The sequence below is a fragment of the Astyanax mexicanus genome, chromosome 17 (assembly GCF_023375975.1).
Source record: "Astyanax mexicanus isolate ESR-SI-001 chromosome 17, AstMex3_surface, whole genome shotgun sequence".
Taxonomy (NCBI): Eukaryota; Metazoa; Chordata; class Actinopteri; order Characiformes; family Acestrorhamphidae; genus Astyanax; species Astyanax mexicanus.
The window spans coordinates 15,609,883-15,637,648 of NC_064424.1; the positions used below are offsets into that span (position 1 = coordinate 15,609,883).

At 37.8% G+C, this 27,766-nt stretch overlaps 1 protein-coding gene across 1 annotated transcript; it reads left to right on the plus strand.

Annotated features, from left to right (window-relative positions):
- The first annotated feature begins 10,108 nt into the window (after positions 1–10,108).
- On the plus strand, positions 10,109–26,724 carry LOC103026898 (potassium channel subfamily K member 4). The gene is made up of 8 exons (XM_007244521.4): positions 10,109–10,409; positions 13,024–13,135; positions 16,417–16,693; positions 17,094–17,205; positions 17,343–17,503; positions 20,695–20,881; positions 21,809–21,951; positions 22,790–26,724. The coding sequence occupies exons 3-8, from the start codon at positions 16,493–16,495 to the stop codon at positions 23,408–23,410; spliced, it is 1,425 nt and encodes a 474-aa protein (XP_007244583.3). The 5' UTR covers positions 10,109–10,409; positions 13,024–13,135; positions 16,417–16,492; the 3' UTR covers positions 23,411–26,724.
- Positions 26,725–27,766: the final 1,042 nt, after the last annotated feature.

A 27,766-nucleotide genomic window follows, 5' to 3' on the forward strand; every position in this document is an offset into this window, starting at 1 on the left:
ACATTTAAATCAAGTCACATTTGCATCACATGAGCAGGTTATCTGAGGAAGAGCTTTTATATGATCTTCTTTTAGACGTTAGACATTTAAGCCTTTAAATGGAATGTAATCCTAAAAAAACATGGCAGGTTTGCTTTCATTACTGAGACCATGCGAGTATAACCTTTAACAATTTCAAGAATTTATTCTGATACAGATACACTCTCGTCTGCTTTCACAACTGCTTCTGTTTCTAACGCCTATTTTTTTTACTTTAATTATTCAAAACGAATACTAATCTAACACCGTAGCTCCACCTTAAATCTGTGTTAATAAGCCGATCTTTCTTTGTCACTGACTGATCCGTTTTTATATTTACTCTCCTACCGCTGCTGCTATAGCAGTAATCTGACATATGCATCTGTGTGAGTCGCTGCTGATTTACTGCTGCTGGCCTTGTGAGTAATAGGGCTCCTGTTTCACGGCTGCTGGATCTCAGTCAGCAGGGCTGGAGGAGAGGAGAGCTGAAGGCTCTCACGCAAATTGCATTGAAGAAGCAAAGTGGGTATAAAAGTTTGTAACAAACTAAATCAAGCCAACCTGATTTTAAGCAGAGGCAGTTGAGATGTTTAGAAGCAGACAGAAACTGTGTGTAGGATGATATTGATGTCACATCAAATGTTTTTTTTTTTTGCAAATTATTACTCTTTTATATTACTCCATTGTTTAAAAAAGTAGAGCATATTACCATTTTATGGGCAATTTTTGTTGCACCTGCAGTTTTTAGGATTTTAAAATGACAAAACACAGGATATATTTATTTATTTACTTTAGGGCAGTAATTTTGAGGTACCAGGGGTTCCAGAAAATGACCAGTTATAACAAACATTTTATGGCACTCCTGTAAGTTATTTCATGTATATTTCATTTCTTTCCACATGACAACAGTTTTTTAAATTCGTAAAATTACAAAAAATAAGAAAATATACACCGAAACCTGTGTAAAATAATAAAAGTTTGCATTTTTTCAATATAGATATTAATACCCCTGTGCTTACACTCTTAAAAAATAAAAGGTACTATAGTAAGTCTCTGAGTAAAGCCATAGACAAACCACTTCTGTTCCTTAAAGAACAAGATTTCTTGGTTTGTTTTTTGTTAGTTTAGAGCAATAATAAATGTGTTAATGTTTTTTTTTGTTTATTTATAAAGACATCTATTTTTAAATTGGAAACCTCTTTCAAAAGTCCATACAGTAAAGTTATAGTATTCTATTAATCATAACCCTCTGTAACTATAATATGCTTACGTTAAAATTTCCACCAAAAACACCAAAAATCTTCTTGATTTATGGAAAAGTTATACCACTGAGAGACACAGCATCCTCTAGGGGATTTTATTAGCCTAACATTCCTCTGATAATTTGTTTAAAAGGTACAGTCAGGTTGGGTTAGATTTAACATCTTCTTTAATAAGATACTCAAATTAATTCTAATTTGCTCTACTAAACAATTAAACAGATTTTAAGGGTTATAGACTGTAAAAAAAGAATAGCATTCACTCAATTATAGGATTATACAGAATTATAGAAGAATTAAAATACATCTCTCTGACATTAGCGAGCTACAAGTCAACAGGTTTTCTGTACATTATTTTATTTACAGTTATCACAAATATAATGAATAGGGCAGACAGGGGTTAGGTTATGAGTTGTTAAAGTATTCGATGATGCAAATGCATGGAAGAATATATAATCTTTTCATAACATTTTATATGACTCAGGTATTTACCTCTGCGTCTCAGTTTGGTCGATAGTTGAGCTGAACCAACTTATAAACCTTTGTAAACCTTTTCAGCTGCAGCTGAAATGCTTAAATAACTCAAAAGTTGCAGTATAAATTAAATTGAAATTAAACAAAAAGGGAAATAAAACAAAGGGCTTATAACATATCTAAATACTCCAGCAAATAATGGGTAAAAAGGGGCTATATTTAGGCTCTGTGTTTAAAACATGGTCGCAATCTTAAAAGCTGCCATATTTCATTTCTGAAATAAAAAGGTGTCTTGAATTTTAAAAGTTTTTTAGTCTGTTTATTCCCATCTGCATGTTAGCCCTTGATGTTTATGATGTTCACAGAATAGAAATTGTTTGACATTGTTTAATGGGATTTGAATGTTTGGTCTCCTCACACTTTACGAGCAGACAGTTACTCCACCGTCTGTCTCTAGAGCGATGAAATTCTTAAAAACTGAAACAGAAAAAAATATTATTTTTCTTTCTCAGAAACAGAGATGTTGTAACGAAGAGGAGGAGGCCAGATGAAAATGCAAGTCGGTTTTATTTGACATAATAAGACAAACCAAAGAACTAGGACAAGAAAATAAACACTAAGACTATAAAAACAAAGACTTAGAACAAATGACTAAACCAGGTCAAAACAAACAAAGAAGTGAAATAAACTAACAAAGAATCAAACAATATAAAAAAAAAACAACCAGGACAGCATCAAACAAAAAGCACGACAGAGAACAAAGGAGCACATGGGGTATTTATACACAGGCACACACTAGGGACACCTGTGGAGGTAATGAGGGGGCGGAGTTACAAATGAGACACAAGGTGATAACACTAATGACTAGGGCAGGGCTAGGGTGGGGCTAGGGTGGAGACTGGACAATAACAAAACAATGCCATGTGCTCAAAAAAAGCACATGGCTGGAAACACAACACAGGAAAACAGAGGGCAGGAGCACAGAAAACCAAAAGAAAAACACAGGACAGACACAGGCTAATGTGTGACAGTACATGATTTCATAGCCTTAGAGTGGCACAACTGTCTAACTGCCTGCTTGTCCAGAGACAAGCGATCATGAATTCAAACCTTTAACACCACAACCATCCATGGTCAGAAGTCTCAGATTAGGAATCTTCCCCATGTAACATGGAGAGTGCCACTCTGCAGATGTGAAAAAACAGAGAACAAATTGGTTTGGCCAGACTAAACATCTTATAAAATACTGAAGCAAAAAATGCTTTGTATTCATTTTAAAGTGGTCTGACATTCATCCAGAAATTTGGACACCAAGTAAAGGTCGGCTGGCAGATCGAGTTACATTTTTTCTTGTATTTTTATTTATGCAATATGAATGCATTTAAAGCTACCAATCTTGAGATATTTTTCATTCTTCTCTTCTAATAAATGCACTCTTGGAACTAATCAAATGTGCTGTCTTTAAATTGCCATAGTGGTTGAAATCTTTGGACAACTGGAGCATGAGTAGTTGTGAATAAGACTTCCACGCTTGTCCTATTAGATTTCAAGGATATTTTCCACATCAGATTGTGGAAGCGAGCTCTGGTGCAAGCTTTCTTGAAATAAGTAAGGTAGAGCGTATTTCATTTTTACAGGAGATGGCTCACAGCCCAGTGTAAACAGCACAGCACTACATCAGTTAATTACAAAGCCCAGCCCAGCAGGAATAAAGCCACTCTACTTAATACACTAGCATTCAGTTTGATCTGCCTCGTCTTTTGTTGTTGGGAACTTCACTCCGTGTTCAGCTTACACAGAAGCGTGACATGACAAAAGTGTAGATTAAAAAAAAAAACAAGGTTAGACCATGTGCCTTAATGTCACATGACCCCTTAACAGCTGTTTAGGATTGATTGTGGCAACAGTTGCTGTTTACTTTCATCTATGGAAAGCCAGCACATTGCGGTTACAGTCAAAGCCCCTCCAGACTGCTACAGTAGGCCATCCCTCCATCATCTGCGACTGCTTTAGGGCCTATTACAGGCTGATTGCTTCCCCCAGCGGTGGTCACAACAGTCCCAGGGCAGCTATTCCTGCTTTAAGTTAAGCTATTTACTCAAAGCGGTAGGAATTAGCGTAGCGTAGTATGTAAAGGAGGCCTGGGTATGAGTAGTGGATGTTGTAGCCCTTTTAGCAGAAAAAACAGAGTTAGTAATTCATCATTATAAATAATAGATTGTTAGTGAATAGATGTGCAATGGAGTTTTTATATGCACCGACTTTTATATTTACTAACTCAGCAAATTTCAGTTTATTGTTTTTGTGATATCATAAAACACCTGTGCTTCTTAGATCAAAAGCACTTTAGCCCCACCTATTCGTTTTCCAGTTATAAGGAGCGTATTAGCCTGGGCTGATTTTTGAATAAGGCACAGTGCAGGTCAGACAATTAGAACAAACATCATTTACAAATGTCATTTTAAAGGAGCAGCAGCAAAATACAACATGTTTAAATAAGTGGTGGCAATCTCAGGTTCGCTTAACTGATCTCACCTGTTAATTGCCAGGTTTATGATGTTTGTTAGAGAAGAAAATTTAACAAACTGCGGGACTCCAGCCCTCGGATGCCCAACCCTGGTTTAAAATAGCAGCTTCCTAATCGTTCTGATGATCCACACCCTGTAAAAGAGAGAATAGCATCTCTGTCATTGTCACTCCAGTCCAGAACGCTACATTGCACTGTGTTACTTTAGTAAAGCTGCATGAACCCCAAGTCATATTAATGAAAAATGCTGCAAAATTATTTTCTATCTCAGTCAATCTTTGCTTACTAATATGATGTAATTATATGTAATAATGTACGGAATCTTTACTGTTTTGGGGCATAAGCATAACAACACAAATATAATAAATAAACTTATTATTATGATTAATAATAGTATTACCAGTACCAAAAGTATTATTGCTCTAATACTATCATATTGGTGAATCATATTCAAATAAAAAATAAAAAATAAAAATACTGATATTATGACCACTGCTGTTAATGCAATAAAATATTATTTCAATCTAATATCAATATTAGCAGTAGAGCTAATAATAAAAACATTGTAATTATTACCAATTATATTTAAATAGAATATTTTAAAATTATTATTATTACTACTTTTAATAATACAGTAACTCTGTACAGTACAGTTTATCTTGATTAATGAAAAATTTATTATAACATAGTGATAGTGTCTGTGTTATTAATTAAATACTAATAATATTAAGATCAATTAAAATATGCTGATATATTTACTACTACTATAAATAACATTATGGATTCTTGAAGGAAAGATGATAATGAATGACTATTATCATCACAAATAGTGTAAAATATAATAGTAAATCAGTGTTATTGATTAAATGGTAATAATATAAAAAAATGAATACACTGAAATTACTATTAATACTACTGTTAATAAAAATTTTAGCTTAACGAATGAATGCATTATTATCAACAATAGGGATAATAGTAATAGCAGTGTTACTGATTTAATATGAATGACATTCAAATGAATAATAGTCATTATTCTAGTGTTATTGTTATTATTTTGGTTATTATAAATGATATTATTATTGTATCTAAAAATAAAAGCTAATATATAGTTTTAAAAGGGATAAATTATACAGCTTCTAAATAACTTTGGAGTTTAAGGGAGAAAAGTTTTTCACTGTAAATAAATTATAATCTGTAAGAGCAGTAAAATGGAATCAGATCCCGGCAGTGTAAAGGAGGTGATGAAGATAAACATTGACTGTTTGCAGCCGTGTCTGAGCAGCCGGTAGCTTTTAAATCAGATAGCTCTGAGAAACGGCCTCGTGGCAAACGGCCGTGTGCTCAGATCAGTCTTACCATGTAGCTTCTGGAACAGAACTCAGGACTGATGGGCTTGTGCTGCGTCTGCAAGGCCACGGCAACAGCGGCATGTCTTACGCAAAGCTCCCTGAAGTATGCGTCCTGGCACTCGTCGAATGTAATGCTGATACTCACCCTAGCTGTATGATTGTATCAGTATATGGAGAGAGAGAGAGTGAGGTGGAGAGAGATAAACTGTTTATGATAGAGGTTTATGACTCTATCACTGAGGAGTAATTATAAGAGCCATAATGTATCTACACTTCAACTGACTGATGGGAACTGATGAGAGACTTTTAAACATAAAGATCCCTAAAGGGTTCTCAGTCTTCTCAAACTTCTTCAAATCCATTTCGCAAAAAAATGGATCTTTGAAGAACTAAAGGTGTGTTTTTCTGTGGCATTGCTCCAAAGATCAATTTTTAGTACCATTATATTTTTATGGACAGTTCCACTGAGTTTATTCAAGTCTGCGTAATTCAGTGATACTGATATTTTAATTCATTTTAATGGCTCATTAGAGATAACAATACTGACTGATTTGTTTAAAGTGGTGATGTTTAGATCACAATGCCACAATAACACTAAATCCAAATAAATACATTTTATTTACTCTAAGTGAACTGAGATTGTACATGCAATGCAATTTTATAGTAGTGATACAAATAATATAATTTGTATATATTTGGCTTTGCAACATCCTTTCTTAAATGGATTGTGACACATGTAATAGGCCAACATGGTATCTGAATTTGTACTATGAACCATGTAACTTCTTGATTTTATGAGCAGTGCAATCTCCTATTTTCTTCATATTTCACTTTAAATATGTTCATAGTGTATATATGTACCAGCATCTGCATGGTCAAACTGCTTCCCAATGACACCAGTAATTGTTTCACAACATTTGATGCATGTGGTGTTCGACTGTCCTCTTTCAAGTGTAAAAAAATATAAGCACTGAGAAAATGTTTCATAAAATACGAGAAATTTTATTTATTTATTATTATTTAGTTCATTTAGTTTTTACATTGCCATTAAAATACGAAACAGGTAAATGTTGGTCCTCATTTCTCTTTTTATTCATTAAATTTGTAAAACACAGGAGTTGGCATACATTTAAAATAAAAAGTAAATAGTTATCCATTGATGTTTATTGCCATCCACACACATACACAATACCCTGGTCCTACTTAAAGCCAACTTCCTAGCCACAATGGACACCCAGAGTCTCTCTCTTTTTTTTTTTTAATATAGACACCCTATTTACTTCTCCTAAAAAGGTACATCTAATATAGGTCTTGCTTTTAAAATTGTCCAGAGCAACATACACAAGTGGTTAGATATCCACAGCTAGTGTGAATAGGCTAGAGTCCAACGATGCTGTTCCTCTAAGCTTAGATATCTCTATACACGAAAGTTAGGACACAACACCCGACCGTTTCTCAATTAAAGGCATTGACAGCATGTTCCTAACCATTTTGTTTAAAACTTTCTGTTAAAGAGCTTTTAGAGGTAGCCTATTAAACTCTTAACAAATGTCTGGTTCCTATCACCACCACCTGAGCATTTCTGACTTGGTGAGCATCTCTAAAACAGAGCAAATCTCTCCTTGCTATGTCTGAGTGGAACATTAGCCTCTTTTCCACTGCAGAGCCAAATAGTTACAATAGGGCTTGCCATACGATTCTGTGCCAGTATAGACTCATTAGTCTGGTTACACAAACATGCAGCCAATCAGTGGACCTCTACAATAAACCATTCAGAACCATACTATGCCCCCAAATACAGTTATAGCTAAGGTGTTCTATGCAGAACCCTGTCCAATGGGAAAATCCACCTGAACAGTTACCCTCTGTGCTCAGAGCCACTTAACCCTGCAGTGGAAAGAAGCCATAGTTTTCATTTTAAATCAAGGTCCATTGTGTTAAAGTAAGGGAAATTTGTGGGCAAGTTCTGCTTCAGTATTGGGGACCACCATTCTAATACTGTCAGAAAAGCCAGACAAGAGCAAGGGGAACCTCTCTGATTGCATTCTGAGGGACACAGCTGCCATCCACAAATCCAAGACTGACAAGTCAAGGTTGCCTGGTCATTTTAAGACTTGGATGTATCTGCGTGGCATGCCATCCTGTTCAGGATGTAATGGCACTGTTACCATATGATGTTCACTTGTTAACAGTTGAGGCTCTGAGGAGGAAAATCAGTAGCTATTTACGAAGGTTACATTTGAAAAGAGTTCATGGTGATTCAGACAAGGGAAGCCTTAGCATACAGAGACTCCAGTGATCCCAAAGTAGCATCAGGCAAGAAGGTATGTGCAGGCAGGAAGTGGAGTGGAGAGGTACAGGGGTTGGACAATGAAACTGAAACACCTGGTTTTAGACCACAATAGTTTATTGTCCCGACAGACAGTTCTGGTGGAAACAGGAGAGATGAGGTGCACATTAAATTCTGCCGTGATTTGGGCAGCCGTGCTTTTATGTTTTATGTTTTTTTGGATACAATCCGGGTTAGCACCCGAACATCTTGTTCAGACAGCTTCCTCTTGTGTCCACAGTTAATCCTGTTGGATGTGGTTTGTCCTTCTTGGTGGTATGCTGACATTACCCTGGATACCGTGGCTCTTGATACATCACAAAGACTTGCTGTCTTGGTCACAGATGCGCCAGCAGGACGTGGACCAACAATTTGTCCTCTTTTGAACTCTGGTATGTCACTCATAATGTTGTGTGCATTGCAATATTTTGAGCAAAACTGTGCTCTTACCCTGCTAATTGAACCACCACACTCTGCTCTTACTGGTGCAATGTGCAATTAATGAAGATTGGCCACCAGGCTGGTCCAATTTAGCCATGAAACCTCCCACACTAAAATGACAGGTGTTTCAGTTTCATTGTCCAACCCCTGTAAGTCTAGGGCTGAAGGTTCTTGTTGGGACAGTGGCAACCAGACTATGAGCAGTAATCAGTCCTGGGCTTTTATCAACAAAGTAGAGTGACAACACCTTCTCCAGGAAGAAGTGCGTGCAGTTATGGAACATGTCAACAAGATGCTAGGTCCTCGTCAGCAGGGAGCCTGGACAAGATGGGAAAACACACTGTGGTGAAGGATCACTTGGACAGATTTCTAGCAGGCAGATTTCAGCCACATCAAACCCGTGGTCCAAGTTGTCTATGATACCTTAACTAGCCTGGCAAACATTTATGCCTGAAGTAACACTGAGACCCCTTCTTGCACCCTGTGCACTGGGAAGGGAACTCTTCAACACATGATGATTGTTAGCACAGGTGCCAGTTCAAGTGCGAAAAGAATTTTGGAAACAGTAAGCTCCATGTCAATCATAATTTTCCTCAAGACTAGAGAAAAGTCCTTACCAGAGACAAACAATTGCTAAATGTCTCCTGTCCTAGATTGGCTGCTGAGAACAGACCTTTAGAAAACTAAATGCTCAAGTGTGGCCTGTTGGGGGGTTTGCTGGGTGCACTCTTTCTGTAAAGTTCTGGCACACCCTGGATTAAGTGGAGTGAGGAAGAGATGGACTATTCATTCTACGAGTGAAGCTGCAGAGTAAGCCTCTCATTGGCTTTAGATAAAGATTGCAAGTTTGTGGACTCCTGGGAGGCTTGGTCAACACTGGATGGGTCAACACATTATCCTCAGAAACATCAGTAATTATGCACACAAGTGCATAATGATGATAAAATGATATAGATAGAACGTACCAAAATCTTGTATTCTCATTTTTGCCATTTTTCATTTGGATCGATTAAAATGCTCCAGCATCACTGAGAATAAAACATTTTTTACATTAACTTCCACTGAATCCTAATGACTTTTTTCATGAGTGTTCATTCTTTTGTAAATTTGCCATTTTGGAGATATAAAGTTTTTTTCCATACAGTGACTATATGCTTTTGCGCATGATGAAATGCTGGTGATAGGACATCTCTTGAAAGTTACACATAGAACATTTACCAAAAAGAGTTGCGTTTCTGAGTCACTAAACTGTCGATAATTCCTTTTTGGGCCCTTGAGCTCACTTAGGCATCCCCTACGGCTCTTCACAGAGTGCAAGTTAAATAGCCTGTGACAGTGATGGGTGAGCTTGGTGTACTCTTGGTCTCTCTCTCTCTGTCTCTCTTTCCCTTGCTCTCCTTGTCTTCCTCTCTTTCCCTACCTGAATATTTTATGGGACTTCCCCCTGGAAAAAATAAATATATACACACACACTCACACACACACATAGGCACTGTGCACAATGGAGAACCAGAACCAGAGAAATTACTGATCAAGGGAACAGCCCACTCATTCAGACTGAGAATATCTGCATCAACCCCTCCCTTTATTTCTCTCTCTCTCCTCTCTTTCTCTCTCTTACTATTTATCTCTTCCCCCTTAGTGTAGCACCTATTTATCCCCCCCCCAACCCGCTGTCCCCTCCCTGTCCACCCTCTTTCTCGTTCAGACCCATACACACACACACACATACACACTACCTCACTCTCTCATGCTCACTCTCTTACAACTCAAGCAGCAGTTTGATGGAGTATCTTTTCATTTCTTGGACACTCAGCAGCCAGCTCTCTCAGACACCCATACACACTCACTCACACACTCACTCACTCACTCACTCACTCACACACACTCCCATATACACATACAGAAGGCAGGCATGCTCACGCCCACACACCCTCAGTAGTGTGTGTCTGGACTGAGTAACTGCAGTTTTGTGGTTGCTTCTTTGAATCTCCTGGACCACTTACGTTGAGGTAGGAGATGGACACAGACGCATGCGTCCGGAGTATGTGTGTGTACGTTTGTGTGCATGTATATATGTGTGTGTGTGTGTGTGTGTCTAAGTGGGGTGTAAAGTGGCTCTTCTACTACTACTACTATTGTCTTAACACTGCTGAAAAACAGTCTGACAGAATGTTAATGCTGGAGTAATGAGCCTTCTATTAATATTGCATGAATGGCGTGAAATGATGTGCATCCACTCTGCACTTTTACTTCGCTTTGGTGCAGTGGAGTTAAGGAGGGTAGCTTTATGGCTGAAGTGGTGTTTATACTGTAGAGTCATGCAAGGATACAGTAGTAAGTAATAGTGCGTAGATATCAATACATGCGCTTTTATACTGACCATTATGATTGTAATTATGTACTGCCTTCAGCTCACCAGCATTTCTTTATACAGGTTGTTTCTAATGCCATTATAGATTAAAGAGCATCCAGTTTATTGGTCTGATGGTGCCATATATCTGTGTGTGTGTGTGTGTGTGTGTGTGTGAGTGTGTGTCTGCATGGATTTGTGTGTATCAGGCTTCTGTAAAGTGCCCATAGCTCCTTCTGCCCAGCTCAGTCTCAGTTGTAATGTTGATCTTGAAGCAGTAGCGTCAGCAGCTCCTTCTGCTCTCTGAATCAGCCTGAGCCCAATAAACTGTCACAGAAATGTGCTCCCCCACCCCTGGCATTTAGACCCACTGAGATCACGCTCTCTCTTTCTGTCTACCTCTCTATCTCTCTCTCTCTCTTTTAAACACACAGATGGCTCTATATACACTTACAGACCAGCACACACGACCCTCCCTCAGTGCAATCCCATGGGTGTAGGCTTACCACCTTCAATCCTCACCCCATACTGAAAACAAATTACAGTACAATACCATAGAGTGGGTTTATTAAGTCCAGTAACATTAGAAACCTCCTCCCGGCGCAAAAGCCCCAGTGCCCTAGAGGCGACAGACCACTTTGTTAGCTCTCAGGCTTTTGTTCCTTTGTGTTTGTCCAGAGTCATTAAGCTGTCAAATTGGCATCGCAATCCAGCTCCATTATTAGCACTTTGAGTGATCAGGGCGGGGTGACATGACTTTTCCGTGGTGTGCAGTATCCATCAGCTCAGCGCCTCTGTAACTATGATCTGACTCTGATACAGAGTTTGTTACTAGGGGTGTAAATCTCTGATTGAGCAACAGTTCCTTAGTGGATAATCCAGTGGTTCATTAGGAAAGGATCTAGGGATTCAAGCAAATCAATGGGATTTTACTGTATGTAGTGTTGTCCCATGACATTTGGCCCACTGTGGGTGGTAATGCCTTCTATAATAATGTATTCCTTGTACACAGATGAAACTTTGGATCAAGGAATTTGAATGCTTGCACATTTTTTGAAATTGTTCAGAAATCCCATCCATCAGCACCCACCCATCAGGCATGGATTAAACTTGGGGACGCGCACAGCCAGCGCGTTAATCACCACATGGCCACACCCCTTTAAATATCACAAAATAACTCCTATAAAGCGCATCAACTGTAACGAAAAACACTGGGAATTATTAACACAAGAGGGGGGCTTGCAGAATGTACAGAACCCAACTTCCAAACAAAAACATTTATTCATGTGTAATTTTAGATAAAAAAAAATTCTATCATCTTTCATGCAAATGAATAAAAAAAAAAGGTGCGGTTAAAAGTTTTACTGGAGCCATTAACCAAAGGGCGTAAGAGATATAGTGGCTTCACTTTTCAACCACTGTTGTGCTGTTCATACTTATATACAGTCTATGGTTCAACCACACTCTCAAGATAACACCTCAAAATGTATACACACAATGTGTAGATATTCCCATGCTCATGATCAATTTAAGTACAGATGTCCCATGACTTTTGGCATGCCAGTAAATGGTTGTTAATTTCCAAATCATTTCTAGTTTCCATTTTTATAAATAAGATAAATACCCCAATGTAATTGCAGGAGCAAAGTATTGACTGTATAATCTTTATACCATTATCTCAAGAGTTAAATATTGGCCAGAATCAATGCACTTGAATTGCTTTCTACAGATCATTGCATTGATGCCCTTTTGGCAACCTATTATCCTTTTTTGCTGAACAGAAGGAAGCAGATAAAGACGAACAAGGTCAGGAGGCCCCTCAATTCGGATTGCCCGTCATTTCAGTGTCCAACAGTTAGCTTGTATTGCACAGGTGTCTCTACTGGAACCAGGGCCTCCTCTCACACTATATGATTCATGCATGTCAACGCCAATGACAGGTGCATCTGCTCTTCTCCACACGCATACGCATACACACACACACACACAAAGCAGTTCCATAACATGGCTCTGTAAAGGTGTGCCACGCATATCGTGCATGCACAAATACCTCAGAGCTGCCAGCCTGTCACAAATTAAAAGGACAAAAATATACTTGTTTACTGCCTTGAAGGCATTCAGTGTCAGAAATAAAAAAAATACTTTCCAGAGCTTTGCTGAATTTAAGCCATAAAGACATGTATACTGTGTGTATGTTGCTGTCCACATCAGTATCAGATGTAGAACATGTTTATACACCCTTAGTTATGTTCAGTAATGTTTTATATCTTTAGTGTCTCCTCAGTCGGACTGCGAGGATTTGCCCATCAAGTACGGCTCTCGGGATTCCATCCTCAGCCATCGACGTGGCTGCAAGTGGTGGAAAAAAGGGAAGACCAGGGAGAGGTACACAGAATAATGCTGTCCAACATGATCATAACAGCAAAGCATACAAAGCTACACTGAAATAGATGCAATAGACATCACCAGTACTGTACACTCCTAAAAATAAAGCTGCTACAAAGGATTCTTTGAGTGATGCCATCAAAGAACTATTTTTGGTTTCATTAAGGGCCATTTGTGTACGAGAGATGAAAATTTGCGTAAAGAAACTAGGTAAAGTTTAAAGAAGACAATGTAAAGGTTGTTTTTACCTTTTTAAAGATTCAATGCAATCACATCTCTTTTATAATTTCTTTTTTTTCTATAGCTCAGTGGTTCTTCAATGCTTAATTATCCTTTTCTTTACACAGCAAATATTTCAGCATTAAAGGATCTAAGGGCTAGATCTAAGGGCTCCCTTTACATAAATAATATTCATCAATTATTTAAAACAATTATTGTCCAAACTATTAGTATTTATTATTAAACATTGTATTGCACATAAACATTATTAAACATTTTCTATGCTGTGCATCATTAATCCTATGAAACTCAATAACACAGCAAAACTAACAAACTAAACTCTGCTTTGTGTGTTAGTGTCACAAGGCATGAGGGATGAGATAGTGGACATAAAGGCAGATGAATATTTATTAAACAAACAAACTAAACAGAAGCTAAACAGAAAGCAAACATGGAAAAAAATGCAAAAGAAACAACTAATGAACAAGTAAAAGCAAACTTAACTACAAAAACAAGACTAAAGATAACAAGACTAGATATATAAAACAAAACTGAGAAAGCAAGAAACAGAAGAACTGAGACTAGACTGTGATCACGAAAACACACAAACCTGACAAGGGGCACACAAAGCATACTAAATTACTATTATAGGACTAGGAAAACAACACAAGTAACAAACAAAAACTCACAGAACTGACAAATGCACATGAAGCTCACAAAAGGCAACATCACAAAAGAGAACATTAAAACAAAGGGGCTTATATACACAATGAGGGTGAGGAACACCTGGGACCGGTAACAAGGGGGCGGGTTAACAAACAAGACAGGTGGGAACTCTAATGACAGAGGGGGGCTAGGGCGGAGACGGGACAATAACACAAGGCCATGTGCTCATGCTAGAGCACATGTGGAGGACAACAAAAAAGGAGAACAGAGAACAGGTGCAGAAAGGACCAAAAAAAAGAAAAACACAAGACAGACATAAACTAAGGTGTAACAGGTAGATCTGGTTTAACAGCTGTAGTGTGTTGCGCAGGAGAGTAGGTCTGTTTAGAATTCTATTAGTGTGTTTTCATTAGTGTGGGGAAATTGAAACTCCTTAACCAGGTGTTGATAAAAGTTCGCGCTATACTCGGTAGTGTGTCATATTTGGTTTAGTATGTGATAGATTGAACTTCTCTCTTCATCTCTCTATATTTTACAGTTCTTGCTTGATGACATTAATTAATTAATTTGCAGTCCACTCAGATAAATAAATGGCTCTTTATTTGAACTAACCTTTCTAACACTGTAGTGACACATACTGCTGCCACTGTCACGTAAAAGAAAAAACTGCTCACGGGCCATTAATAATGTATTCTCGAAAGTGATGCCAAGGGCCAATTAATGTCTGTCTATGGACACCGTGCTCTACATAATCTTTTACACTCATTGGCAAGAGTCAGCCAATTGCAAACACACCAGAAATTACCTTCTAAATGTGGCCTGTATTGGGCACGGGTGAGGTTGACCCAGGACAGAGAGAGTGTCAAAATCCAAATTTGGGCATACAGACATACACACATATACTCACGCATACACACTCATTCACACACACACACACACACACACAATACACACCAGGGCAATGTAGAAAAAAATATACTTGGTCTCTGTTTTTTGAGCTGTTTAAGTGAAATGGGGAATGGTGATATTATAACCATATCAAATATCAGAAGATAACTGTTATAAATATAGGGGTTGGACAGATGTTTCGATCTGAATTGTAAATCAAATCAGTATATGACTGCACATTTATTGCACACTAAAAGCACATAAAGTTTAGACTGCACTGGGTTGCTGTGTAAATACCTGCAATTTATTAATTAAGCAATTAATATTGTATTCACTTGTAATACTTATACAGGTGAAATGCATTAACCTGTGAACCTTTAAAAGGTTCTTCACACACACACACACACACACACACTCCATTCACAAACATAGTATTTCAATGGCATTCTTCAAAGAACCTTTTGTAGCACCCGTGTCTTTAAGAGTTTATAAATAACATAACAACTACTATTAGTAAAAAAAAATGGTGGACAATCCCACAATTCTGTTTAAACGTCAACAGTAATGTAGCAATTTATAAGAAATGGTTTGTTTAGCTTACTTCTGTAAATATCTCCACTCTCTTCTAGAGGAAAAACAGGAATACAGCTCTGAAAAAAATAAAAGTTCCTTTGATTTTACCAAATTGAAAACCACCAAATATTGACATTATGAACTTGTTCTCTTTGCATTATTTTAGATCTGAAAGCTCTGCATCTTTTTTTGTAATTTCAGTCTCATTTTCTGCAAATAAATGATCTAAATGACAATATTTTTATTTGGAATTTGGAAGAAATGTAGTTTATAGAATAAAACAACAATGTTCATTTTACTGAAACATATACCTATAAATAGCAAAATTAGAGAAACTGATACAAAAACTAAAGTGGTCTCTTAATTTTTTCCAGAGCTGTATATTCTAGATAGATTCAAGATAAATAGATAGATTTCAGATGCTGAGAATATTTATATTTTTACATATACTCATTATCAAAAAAAAAATCAGATGCACTCAGAAGGAATAAACTGACACGAATTACACTTGAAACAGCCCAACATTATGTAAATGAGGTCCTGTAACCAGTGGCTGTACCTGTGCTTGAAGACATAGATACCATACAGTGGCCAGACACATGGCCTGATCTATACTCAATTTAAAAAAATTGTGGGATGGTATTGGATGAGCTTTAAACATTTCACGCCTACGGCCAAATCTGCAAGAACTGTGTGAGAATATTTGAGCTGCATGGGATGGATTATCATAAGACACCATTAAGAATCTCTACAGCTCCAAGGAAAGTGTTGGCTATATCCAAATATATATAATTTTATAAATCATTTTTTGTTTCTGGCGCTGGTTTGTCTTCCTTTTGAATATAGCTGCAATTCGGAATATTTTTGCAACTGTATGAGGATGAGTGTATTAGCCAGATGGCTGGCTCTTCAGTGCACTGTTGTTTCTCTTGTAGTTCTGTTGCGGAGAGGAACAGCGCTGGCAGTGGTGGCAGGAAACGGGCGGCCTCTGGCCTTAACGGACGTCCAGCCATGCGCTGCTCAACGCTGTTGGTTATCTTTGCGGCTGTCCTTCTCTACCTGGTGATGGGGGCATTGGTGTTCAATGCACTGGAGGCCCCAGCTGAGGAAAAACAATACAATGAGCTGTACGACAACCTGCGGAACACATGCAGCATATTCTTAGAGAGTTATAGCTGCATAAGCTCTGAAAATCTACACGAACTCCTTGAGGTATGCAGATCCATAGCTAAGAAAATTGAAATTCTCAAAATGGCCTACAACAGGCATGAACACTAGGAATGCTATCAGATTCAGAGTTTGCTTACCTTTTTTATACTTTATATGTCCAAATGTTGGTGGACACCCCTTCCAAAGTTAAGTTATAAGTTGTAGATTTGAGTTTGATCTGTCTTTATTTAACCCTTTCAGACCCTGCATCCATTACAATGGACGTCATGTATTTTCTTTATTTTGAAATGATTTGTAGCACATAACACTATTTGAGAGTTGTTGTCCATTAGAATAAAACCAGACAATGAACAAATATATAAACAATGAAACAGTAACCCAAAAACATACAGTATAGTTGGGAATAAGCTTATATGTTGTCTAATTCCTTACGTCTCTATAGAACATTACAGAAGCCATTGAAGCAGGGGTCAACGCAAAGAACAACACGTTCAGCAGCAGCTGGGACCTGGCTAGTGCTTTCTTCTTCTCCGGCACCATCATCACTACCATCGGTATGGTATTTCCACATTGCTGGATGAGCCCCGCTCAGGCACTGGCCTGCTTCCTGCATTCTATGGATTGCTCACACAGCAAGTTCTCTAAAAATATCTGATCCTCAAATCACATTGCGTTTCTGTGTGGGCTCCAGGTTATGGGAATATCTCCCCACAGACAAAATGGGGCAAGCTGTTCTGCATCTGCTATGCCCTGGTAGGCATCCCCTTGTTTGGGTTCCTGCTAGCTGGAGTAGGGGACCATCTGGGCACAGGGCTGAGGAAGGCCATCGCTAAGATAGAGATGCTGTTCATGGTGAGAAAGAATGAATTTGATTTTAACAACAACAAAAAAAAACAACAATCATTACACTACAGTTAAATAACTGCTAGTAATGCAATCCAGCATGAACTTAATGATAAACAGGAGTATGCAAAATATGCAGCACTCCTGGTCAAATGATGTTTTGTTGATTTTCTACATACATAACAAAAAGTGAACAAATCATCTGCAGAGCACACTTCAGCATGTTTCTACACAATGTTTAATAGCTTTGTTTAACATATTAGAAAAAAAAAACATACAATGTGGTCAAAGGTTATCTTTACTTGCATGTTAACATGTTAGCATGTTAAATTTAGCAGTGAATACAAAATTGGGCCTACCTGTTATTTGAAATGCAATGAAAACATATATTTGTGTCCAAACTGTTTATTTTATAGTGTCTTTTTCTTTTAACTTTTTGTTAGAAGTTAAAACCAACAACATTATACTAATGTCGTTGTAATGTTGTGTAACAGTCACATCGCAGAACGTACACATAAAACAAATTAAATCATACTAATTATACTTCAATTTACTTGATTAAAATATAAAAGATAAATCAATATGTTCTTCTTTTTCATCACATATATACCAGAGGCAGGCTTTATTTGGCCAATTTATTTTATTTTCCTCCAATAGTTGATACACAAAGTGCATTATTAATATAACGAGATTGGGTACCACTTTAAAATAAGGCTCCTTTATAAAGGGTTTATAAATAGTTTACAAAGGAGTTTACTAAGGTTATTATTTAAGTTATAAACAATTAAAAAGCAATTACAACACGCAAATAGAAAGGGCAACTATGTGGCCTGCCGTGTACCAAGTATTGAGTCCACATTTGTTTATACTGTTAAAGTTTTAATCTTACTAGGTGCTTTTCTTACTTTGTCTTTTTCACCAGTCCGCATGAACATTTTTATTAATAATTGTATTTATTTCACTATAAAAAATATTGTATGACTAAACTGACTTCCTATATTATTTTATTACATAGGTTACAACAAGTTATTTTCACTGTTGTTCTTTCTATTTATGTGTTGTAAGTGCTTAATAATGTTTTTAAAGTATTAACAACTTAATTTATAACCATTAATAAACTTCTTTTACAAACTATTTATAAACCATTTATAAAGGAGCCTTATTTTAAAGTGGTACCAGAGATTGTTGTGTCAATTATTATAATGGCATTATTGGGCTTTCAGTAATGTGTTTAAACTGTAAAAACAGTAATATTTATATATATTGCACTGCTGTCTCCTGATTTGTTGATTTTTTTTTCTGTTCTCTTTCTTGATGCTTTCAGAAGTTGGAAGTGAGCCCCATTATTTTGCGAGTCATGTCATGTAACATATATGAATATCATGGCAGTATTGGCATTTCAGTGATTTTTATTCTATTCTTTTTTATTCTTTTTGTAGTGCAGAATGACATAACTTAATATACAACATCCTAAAAAAATTAAAATAAGAATCTCACACACGTTTTTATTAAAAATATATGCACAACATACATAGTATTTGGTCAAATGTCTCTTAGCAAGTTGACCAGCACCTTAATCACAGGTAGTTTTTGGTAGTTATTTAGCAACTTTAAGGTAGTTGGTAGCCTTCTGATTGGATATTTGAAAACTCTTTTTGGTAAATTGAGTTTTTTTACATTATTTATTTATAATTTCTGCCCATGCATCATTGCCTGAGCGGTTAACGTGCTCGGAGGAAAAAACAGCGACTCGTTTCCTATACATCAGCTCACAGATGTCTCGTGCTGCCCGGCACCACCTTTGAGTGTAATGGGGAGAGAGCGCCATCTACCCACCCAGAGGTAGCAAGGGTAAATTTGCTCCCTCCGGGTGCAGGCAGCTGATGGCAGAGCTACATGAACAGGATTCGAACCTGCAACCTCCCATTCATAGTGGCAGCGCATTAGACCGCTGGACCACTCTGCACCCAATTAAGTAGACTTAATTTTTATGCATAGCACACAGATTTGAGTAAAGGTGAGGACTTCTGGGGGAAATCTGTTCCCAAAAAACTTAATGTTAGTTTGTTTTGTTTATTCCACAACCACCTGTGATGTGTGTGGGGGGTCATTGTCCTCTTGGAACACTCAGATTTGTCTTACACCCAAGATTTAACCGTCTAGCTGTTAGCTGGAGGTTATTCTGAAGAATTATGAGGTAAACTTTTTTTGTTTTGTTTTCTATCCCTTTTGTGTATGTCACCGTAAGAAAACCTCTCCAGAGCATGTTGCTACCACACTTTAAAAGAAATAACTGTAAAAAACGGTTATTCTCCGACAGCAGGGATGCCAGGATTTTTGCAGTTATTTCTGGTGCCCTTGCTGCCAGAAAGTAACATTTTTTACAGAGATTTTTTGGCTGTCAAAAAACAGATAAATACTGTTAGATTTAAAGGTAGTTCAACATAAAATTATCAGTGAAAACTACATTTTAAATACATTAAAAATATTTACTTTCTCTAAATGTAGTATAACTACTACTTTGTAGAAAACTACGACTAAATTTCCTTACTTTCTAACTGCCCAAAAATTCCAAAGCATGATGGGAGCACTCCATTGTCACAATTATTTAAATTATGGAGAATTATGAAATATAACAGTAATTCTCTGTTTTCTGACAGACAGAAAATGCAGGTAAAAACAGTAAATTTCTGGAAGAGAATTTACAGAAAATTACAGTTTTTTACATTCATTTTCTTGCATATTTCTTGCAGTCACAATGATATATCCCCATAAAAAACAGTATTTTTGTAAAATTAAAAAAAAAATCCTAAACTTAATTTTCTAAATTTAAAAGCTCGAATATTCATGTATTGCACTTATAGAGATTTTTTTTTTTTTCAGAAAATCACATGATACATTAAAAAAACAGTCTATTCGTATCAGGTGATTTTACAGATATTATTTGCAGGGAGATACTCTAAAATTTAGTAGGAAAATGTTTATTTTCCATTTTTTCCCATTGTACCATCAGGCTTAACGGTTTGTACTCTTAATTACAGTAAGTGGGTCCAAACCTCTGAATGTTACTGTGTATTGCTGTATGTGTTGGTGCTGTATGTGTATGTGTTATGAAGTGTTCCTGTAAAAACAGTATTTTTTATGAATTTCACTATTGTCTCCTGACTGATTGATGTTTTTCTCTTTCTTGATGTTCTCAGAAGTGGAAAGTGAGCCCCACTATTATACGAGTCATATCTGCTTTGCTGTCCATCATGCTGGGCCTTGCGCTCTTTGTCTTTGTTCCCACGATGGTGTTCCAAGAGGTGGAGGAGTGGGACGTGCTGGACTCCACCTACTTCGTGGTCATCACATTAACCACTGTGGGCTTTGGAGACTATGTCGCTGGTACACTACATTAGACCAGTTTGGTCTATTAAAGCATTATTTTAGATGCTTAGAATCGTGTAAATAGAGCCCATTTACACCTGATCACTGTATAATAAGATCTTGGTAACATAAATTTACACTTGATGGTTAATAGTAGTCTTTGGTGTTTATTTATACTTGCAGTATAATGCAGTTTGGTCTTATCCAGATATAATCCTGATACTCAAAATATGTGAATTGACCAGGTGTAAACGGGATCTTTTTCAGTTTATCCCTTTCAGGCACGCACAGAGACTTTCTTTCAAAATGTGGGAGTCACCGTTATGGACAAATTACAAACCAGTAAACTACACCAGATTTAGGTGTTGATTTTTTTTTTAGGTGCAGGATCGTTAGACCCATTTTTAAACTTGTTCCTCTGAGTAATCACTGTGCACTAAGTGGTGTTTTATATTTAATAATAATGGTAGCAGGCTGAAATATACAGCTCTGGAAAAGATTAAGAAACTCTCTTATAGGCTCTCTTATTGTGCTATTTATAGGTATATGTTTGAGTAAAATGAACATTGTTGTTTTATTCTATAAACTACGGACAACATTTCTCCCAAATTCCAAATAAAAATATTGTCATTTAATTAGCAAAATTTAAAATGAGAAATGGCTGAAATAACAAGAAGTTGCAGAGCTTTTTTTGCCTGTTGATTGTACTGTTGCAGATTGCAGATCAGCTGAGGCGTGGCACAGTGTCTCCTTAGAGTGGAACACTGGCTTGTGCATCTCTGTACTTAAGCATTCCTCCTTTCCCATCTGTAGATGAATTGCTACATGTGATTAGTTATGTTTATGCACAGCTGCATATAGTTTCCTTCTCTTTAATAATTTAATCTCAGTGATGCCCTTAACCTGTATTCTTTACATGTTGTGCTTTTCATCTCTCCTGCTCAGGTGATGGAAATGTGTATGGGCAAGACCACTGGTACAAACCTCTGGTGTGGTTTTGGATCTTACTCGGCTTGGCCTACTTTGTTTCCATTCTCGCAATGATTGGAAACTGGCTTCTTGTCCTATCCAAAAAGACACGCGCTGAGGTAATTCTGGGGGTTTATTCATTATTTTTTTCTCCATATTTTTTATAAATTTTAATTTAAAAAATGTTTAGTACTTTTAAAGGTTACTTTATTGTTTATTTTTTATTGTTTAACATTTTACTTTTTAGTGTTTAACAGAATAACTGCTATTTTTTTTAACAGATAATTTTCCCCCACAAATTGAAAAAATATTGCTGCCATTAGCACCATAAACCATACAAGACTTTTGCATTTTTCCACCTAATGCTACTGATTTTAATAGTTAGCTAATAACAACCTGCAAGTGTTTAAGTGTTGCAGCAATAACAGATGTGTAAGCAGTTTACTGTACGAACTGTCTGCATCAATTTATTGACCTCTTGTTACTGACATGCCCCCAACTGGGAGACTCATATCTAAAAATACCAGTTTCCCACTGGTAAATACGATTGTGTGGTGGCGTATATAGGATATTTCTGACACGACCTGAAGGCAGCAGCTTTTTCCATCCTTGCGCAGCCTGACGTTTTCTTAAGATGATTTTTATTTGTCGCTTTTTTCACAAAGCACATTCACAAGCACATATAAATAATAATTATTATTGTTGTTGATGTTATGGTTATACCCATCATGCCCTTCTACATAAACCTCATAGCTCACTTGTTAGTTCGCATGTTATCCCTCTGTAGCAGCATTGGTGCCTTTTTTCCTGGTCTTCCTTGTCTTACTTGTCTCTATTTTTCTACCTTTTGTCCTTTTAGTACCTCATTGTCTGTTTTAAATTAATTAGTTAATTTCTTTCTTTTATTAATAAAAATAATACTCCATATATCTCCCTCTCTGTTCCCTCTGTTCTCAGATGGAAGAGCTGAGAGCACATGCAACTGACTGGACTCAGAACATCCAGAACATGTCTGTGGATTTCCGCATCCCTGGCAAACTGGATGAAACATTCAAGCGTCGTTCACGGAGAAAGCGTCGTGGCCACCGCAGTCATGGTGGCACCCACAGCCATTCAGGTGCAGCTCCAGGAGAGGGCGGACAGCCCGGCAGCCATTCAGGCTCCGGATCCTCTGGCTCGTACTCAACATCGTCTAATGAGTCAGACTCTGAGAAGTCTGAGGCAGGCTCAGCGGGTACTCAGACGGAACGAGTCCAAGATAAAGATGAGAAAGAACCTAGCACGCTCCCTAAAATTTCTAAAGACCCCACTATCTCCCAACCGTTGGATTACTTTGGAGAGAATCTCGCCTTCATTGACGAGTCTTCAGATGCTGTTAGTGGGAAGCTTCACCTGGACCCACTGATGGACTCATCAGATTATCAAGCAGCTGTGCAGCAGAAGGCCAAGAAGAGACGTCCAAGGAGACCAGCGCCAAGGAAATCGCCCAAAACTAGCCCCACCATGCTGGAGCACAGTAAGCCAAATGGGGATGCTGTGCCTCCTAATCACACCCCACCTCCTCCACCAAAGCCTTAACTAGGAAGTGTGTGTCTGTGATGATGTGCATTACTGTGGCTGTCCTCTACAAAGCCCTTTTGCAATGGTGCCACTGCTTTGAGACTAAACTTGCTGTTCTGTCAATGGCAGAAATGTCTTTGTGCCTGATTCCGCACAAAAAAGAAAGAAGAGAAGAAGCTTTTTCTTTAAAAATACAAAAAAACTGGGCAGAAGTTCACAGTGACAAGTCACTCACACTTGCTTATAGACTAAAGCTAATCTTTTAGCCCCATCTACTGGTGAATTCTGGAGCTGGAGGTGGCTTATCAGTGTGATGAAGTACAGCACCCTCAGCTGCTGACCTGGCTGGCCTTTAGTAAATTGCCTTTAAGCTTCTTGTATTTTTTTAAATTTTATTTTATTAAATCGACTTAACTGTGCTACGCATAGATGCGGCATTGCGTGCATCTCAGACATTGTTGTTATGTCTGGCATTTCCGCAATGCTAAATCTTACACACCATCATCTGACTCATATCTACTGACCTTTAGTTTGGCACTTTTGTGCCATTGCATATTACATTCTTTCTTCCTCACCCAGATCTCCTTCATATGGTTCATGAATGGACACTGAACAAGATAATCACAGATATCAGGGGGTTGTATTCAGAAATTATATTATGAACTGAATGTGTACAATTTGAAGTTGTGCACAAGCTTAAAATAGATTGAGAAGTATAGTGAAATGCAGTGGTTTACAAACATGATACTGGAGGACCAGGCCTTGCATATTTTGGTGTTTTGCCCTGCTCTAACACCAACTCAAAAAAAACAAAACTATTTAACTTACTGTACTAAGAATTTTCAACAGATTATTGATTACTTTTTTTAATTTGGTAGAACTAGGAGAAGAACTTCTGTAAATTATGTTTCTACCCTATTTTGTAAAGTTGACATAATGTTAACGAGTGATCTACTCATACCACACTTTTAGTTTGTTAATGGTCCAGTTTGAGAACATATTCTCAGCAAATGTTCAAAATATAACCTTCTGTTGCAGCCAAAAAACAAGAAGACTGGGCAATCTAATATAACAACAACAATAAATTCTACCAACAGATGCAGACAACTGATGGTAACTAAAAACGTAAAGGGAAATAAGTACTGGGGAGGTAAACACTTCAGGCTCTTGTAGATCTGTGACAGGAACAATATGATATCTACGTGGCATTGACCTTAGCCTTCTGGTTGAGTCAGACAAGTGCTGGCAACATTTTTACAGTGTAGTCTTGATGGTTGCAGTACTAAACCAAATGCACAAACTCTGGCTTACACTTATGCAAGAAGAATTCATACTTGAACTCTAGAAGAGTTTTCTCAAGAAGAACTGCAGGAATGATGCAGAATATCGAGGCTCCCTGTCAGTGCAGCCCTTGTTTCCCCTAGAGGAAATCAGTATCTCTGGAGGAGATGAGCAGGCAGTACCAGAGGTATTGGGTGGAACTCCAGGGATAGGAGAATCTGACAGGTTGAGGGCACTGCTACTGCTACTTTTTTCGTTGGTGAAGCCGACAGTTCTGGAGTAGCTTATAACACTCAGCGCAAGTTCTCTGTGGTTGACCCCAGAGGGTTCTGGGTTTTGCAGCCTAGTGCAGCACCCCATCAGCATCAATGGAAGATACAAAGCACTAGTGATGGCATTTTTTTGGCATTTGGACGGGCAGTGAGTTTTTTGGCCACACATCTGCTGATGCAATCACAGAAGCCAATGACAAAGCCATTGGCACCATCCTCTGACAGGATGGGTCGAAAAGAGGATGCAGAATGACACTGCTGTATTATTGGAGAGATGCAATTTACTTTATTGAACCTGTTCATGGAGTCCTAGGAGCCCAAGGGCCAGTGTGTCTTACCGTGCTACAGGGGAACTATTTTACCATTCAGCACAATGGTGGTTGCCAGCCTTCCCAAGTGCTAATATTGTAAGAGAAATGCTGCTGATGGTGTCACTGTATTGGATGCCGGGAGCTGTGTGTAAGTTAAAAGCGGCTAGTGATTGGGTGCCTCAAAGACATGGACTAACTATGTAATTCCACTCACAGAGCCATAATCTTGTATAAGGTATGGAGGAGTGGTGCAGTCCATAAAACTGGCTTGCCCTTTCCCGGCCCTAAGAGTGCCCTAACAGAGCACAGCACAGTTGTGGTCCACTGAGACCTCGTTCCAAGAACACTAAGTGGGGTGCAAGACAGTTGTAGTCATTGGAGATCCTGTATCAAGCAAATTTGATGAATATGATTGTTCAAATCCTATTAGCTTTATATATTTATTTTAATGCATACATTTTGGAGTGCACTTGCTTCATATAATTAGCTAAATTAATGTGCGTGTTGCAGCAGGGAAACCACTAAAATGTGACCTGCTGGGGGCCTTCAGGAAATGGATTGGGAACCACTGCCATAAATCATTTTAAAGAACACTTAACAATTATAAACCCAATATCTGTCTGTCTGTTGCATTTGTAGCACATTGTCAGTTACCACAGACTGTAATATGATGCGTTTTAGTAAAAGAGCAGACAGCCCGTTGGCTCGAAATTGACTGATAATACAATGGGCAGTTCATTCAGCCCATGCCCATTGACCCCTAACATAAGTGTCTCCTAACAACTTTTTTGTTGTTGTTCATTTGTTTTCTAGTATACTAGTATAAGGAACTACATACCACATTGACTAATTTGGGCTGTGGTTACCAACCCTACAGTATGTGTACATATGTGGCTTATAGAGATCAGGTTAAAAATGGTGAAGTATTCATTTTACCCAGTAAACTCAGGGCTCTTCCCTTAGTTATCTATTCACTGTGTTCACAAAGTAATTGCCTTATAAAATCTTCATTAAGCTTTTAACACAGCAGTGACTCATGGTAAAAGTCTCATGGTAAAAGTGCCTCAGTCTTCTTTTATAACACAGCTTTGTCACACACACACACACATACACACACTTTAATTTTCTAACTCCACACCACTCCTCCAACAGCATGTGATTTACAATATATACTCACTAAACTGAGTGTGTATATCTCCTCTCTCTGTCCACTCAACTCTGAGCTGTCTCTACCATATTGTTTAATGATTACTGCACTTTATCAGCTATAAGCATGGTTTAAAATGAGAAAAGTAGCTCTTACCTCCCATAATGCATGACAGAACTGTTGATATATGTTGTATTTGGGCTGTTGGTGTTCTTCAGGAGATCGTACACCAGATATAAGCAAACGGAAGATTCTTTTCAATCATAATCTAAATATCTGTAAGACACTGTCATTTTTAATAATAAATTCAATGAAAATGTTTCTCTTTGTGTTGGGTTGCATCACTTTTTTATTTCTAATTTTCTCCCATTTTTCTCTGAATGTAGCATGGCCAATTGTCCCACTTATTCAGCTTCTACTCAGTTGTATATCCCCCATCACTGGTCATGCCACAACACAAGGAGGGTGAAGACTAGCACATGCCTCCTCCGACCCATGCCACCTTCAACCGTGCCATTTTCAATCTGCTCCTGATGTAGCATTGCTGAGCAGCCAGTGAGCTCTGTATGTTCCGATACATCAGCTCACAGACGCCTTGTGCAGACTGAAATCACTCTAGGAGTAAGGCCAACTGTGCTCTCCCAGGGCTCTGGCAGCTGATGGCAAGCTACATGACCAGGATTTGAACCAGCGATCTCCCAAGGCATTACTTATTTTTGACAATAAAAAAAAAATCAGTCTTGGCCTGGTTATATCTTCCTCTAGCACAGCATGTAGTTGCCTCCTGTGCAACAAATCATGTGAACACAGCATTCTGGATCCTCTTAAAAAAATATATACATTGGTCAGCCATAACCTTAACACTGCATCCTCGTTTCTACACTCATTGTCCTATTTACCAGCTCTATTTACCATATAGGATATAGAAGCACTTGATAGTTAAAATTACAGATTGTAGTCCATCTTTTTCTTCATGCTTTATTAGTGTCCTTTCCCCCCTGTTCTTCAATTGTCAAGACCCCATAGAGACACTATAGGGTAGGAATTATTTTGGGTGTCTTAGCGTGTGTTGTGCTGGAATGTGTGGTTTTGACACAGCAGTGCTGCTGGAGTTTGTAAACACTGTTTTTACTTATTGTCCACTTTTGGTACATCTTGTAAATGTAAAGTCAGAGACAGAAGCTCGTCTGTTGCTGCACAGTTGTCCTTGGTCATCCTCTAGTCCTTTATCATTGGGTAAAGGTTTATTATAAAAATTATTACCAAGATGCTTATAGGACTGTTCACTGTTGTCTGAATAGTTCTGGCTGGTGTTCTGTTCTCAGTCTAGCAGTGAACTAAGGTGTTTAAAACTCCATATGTA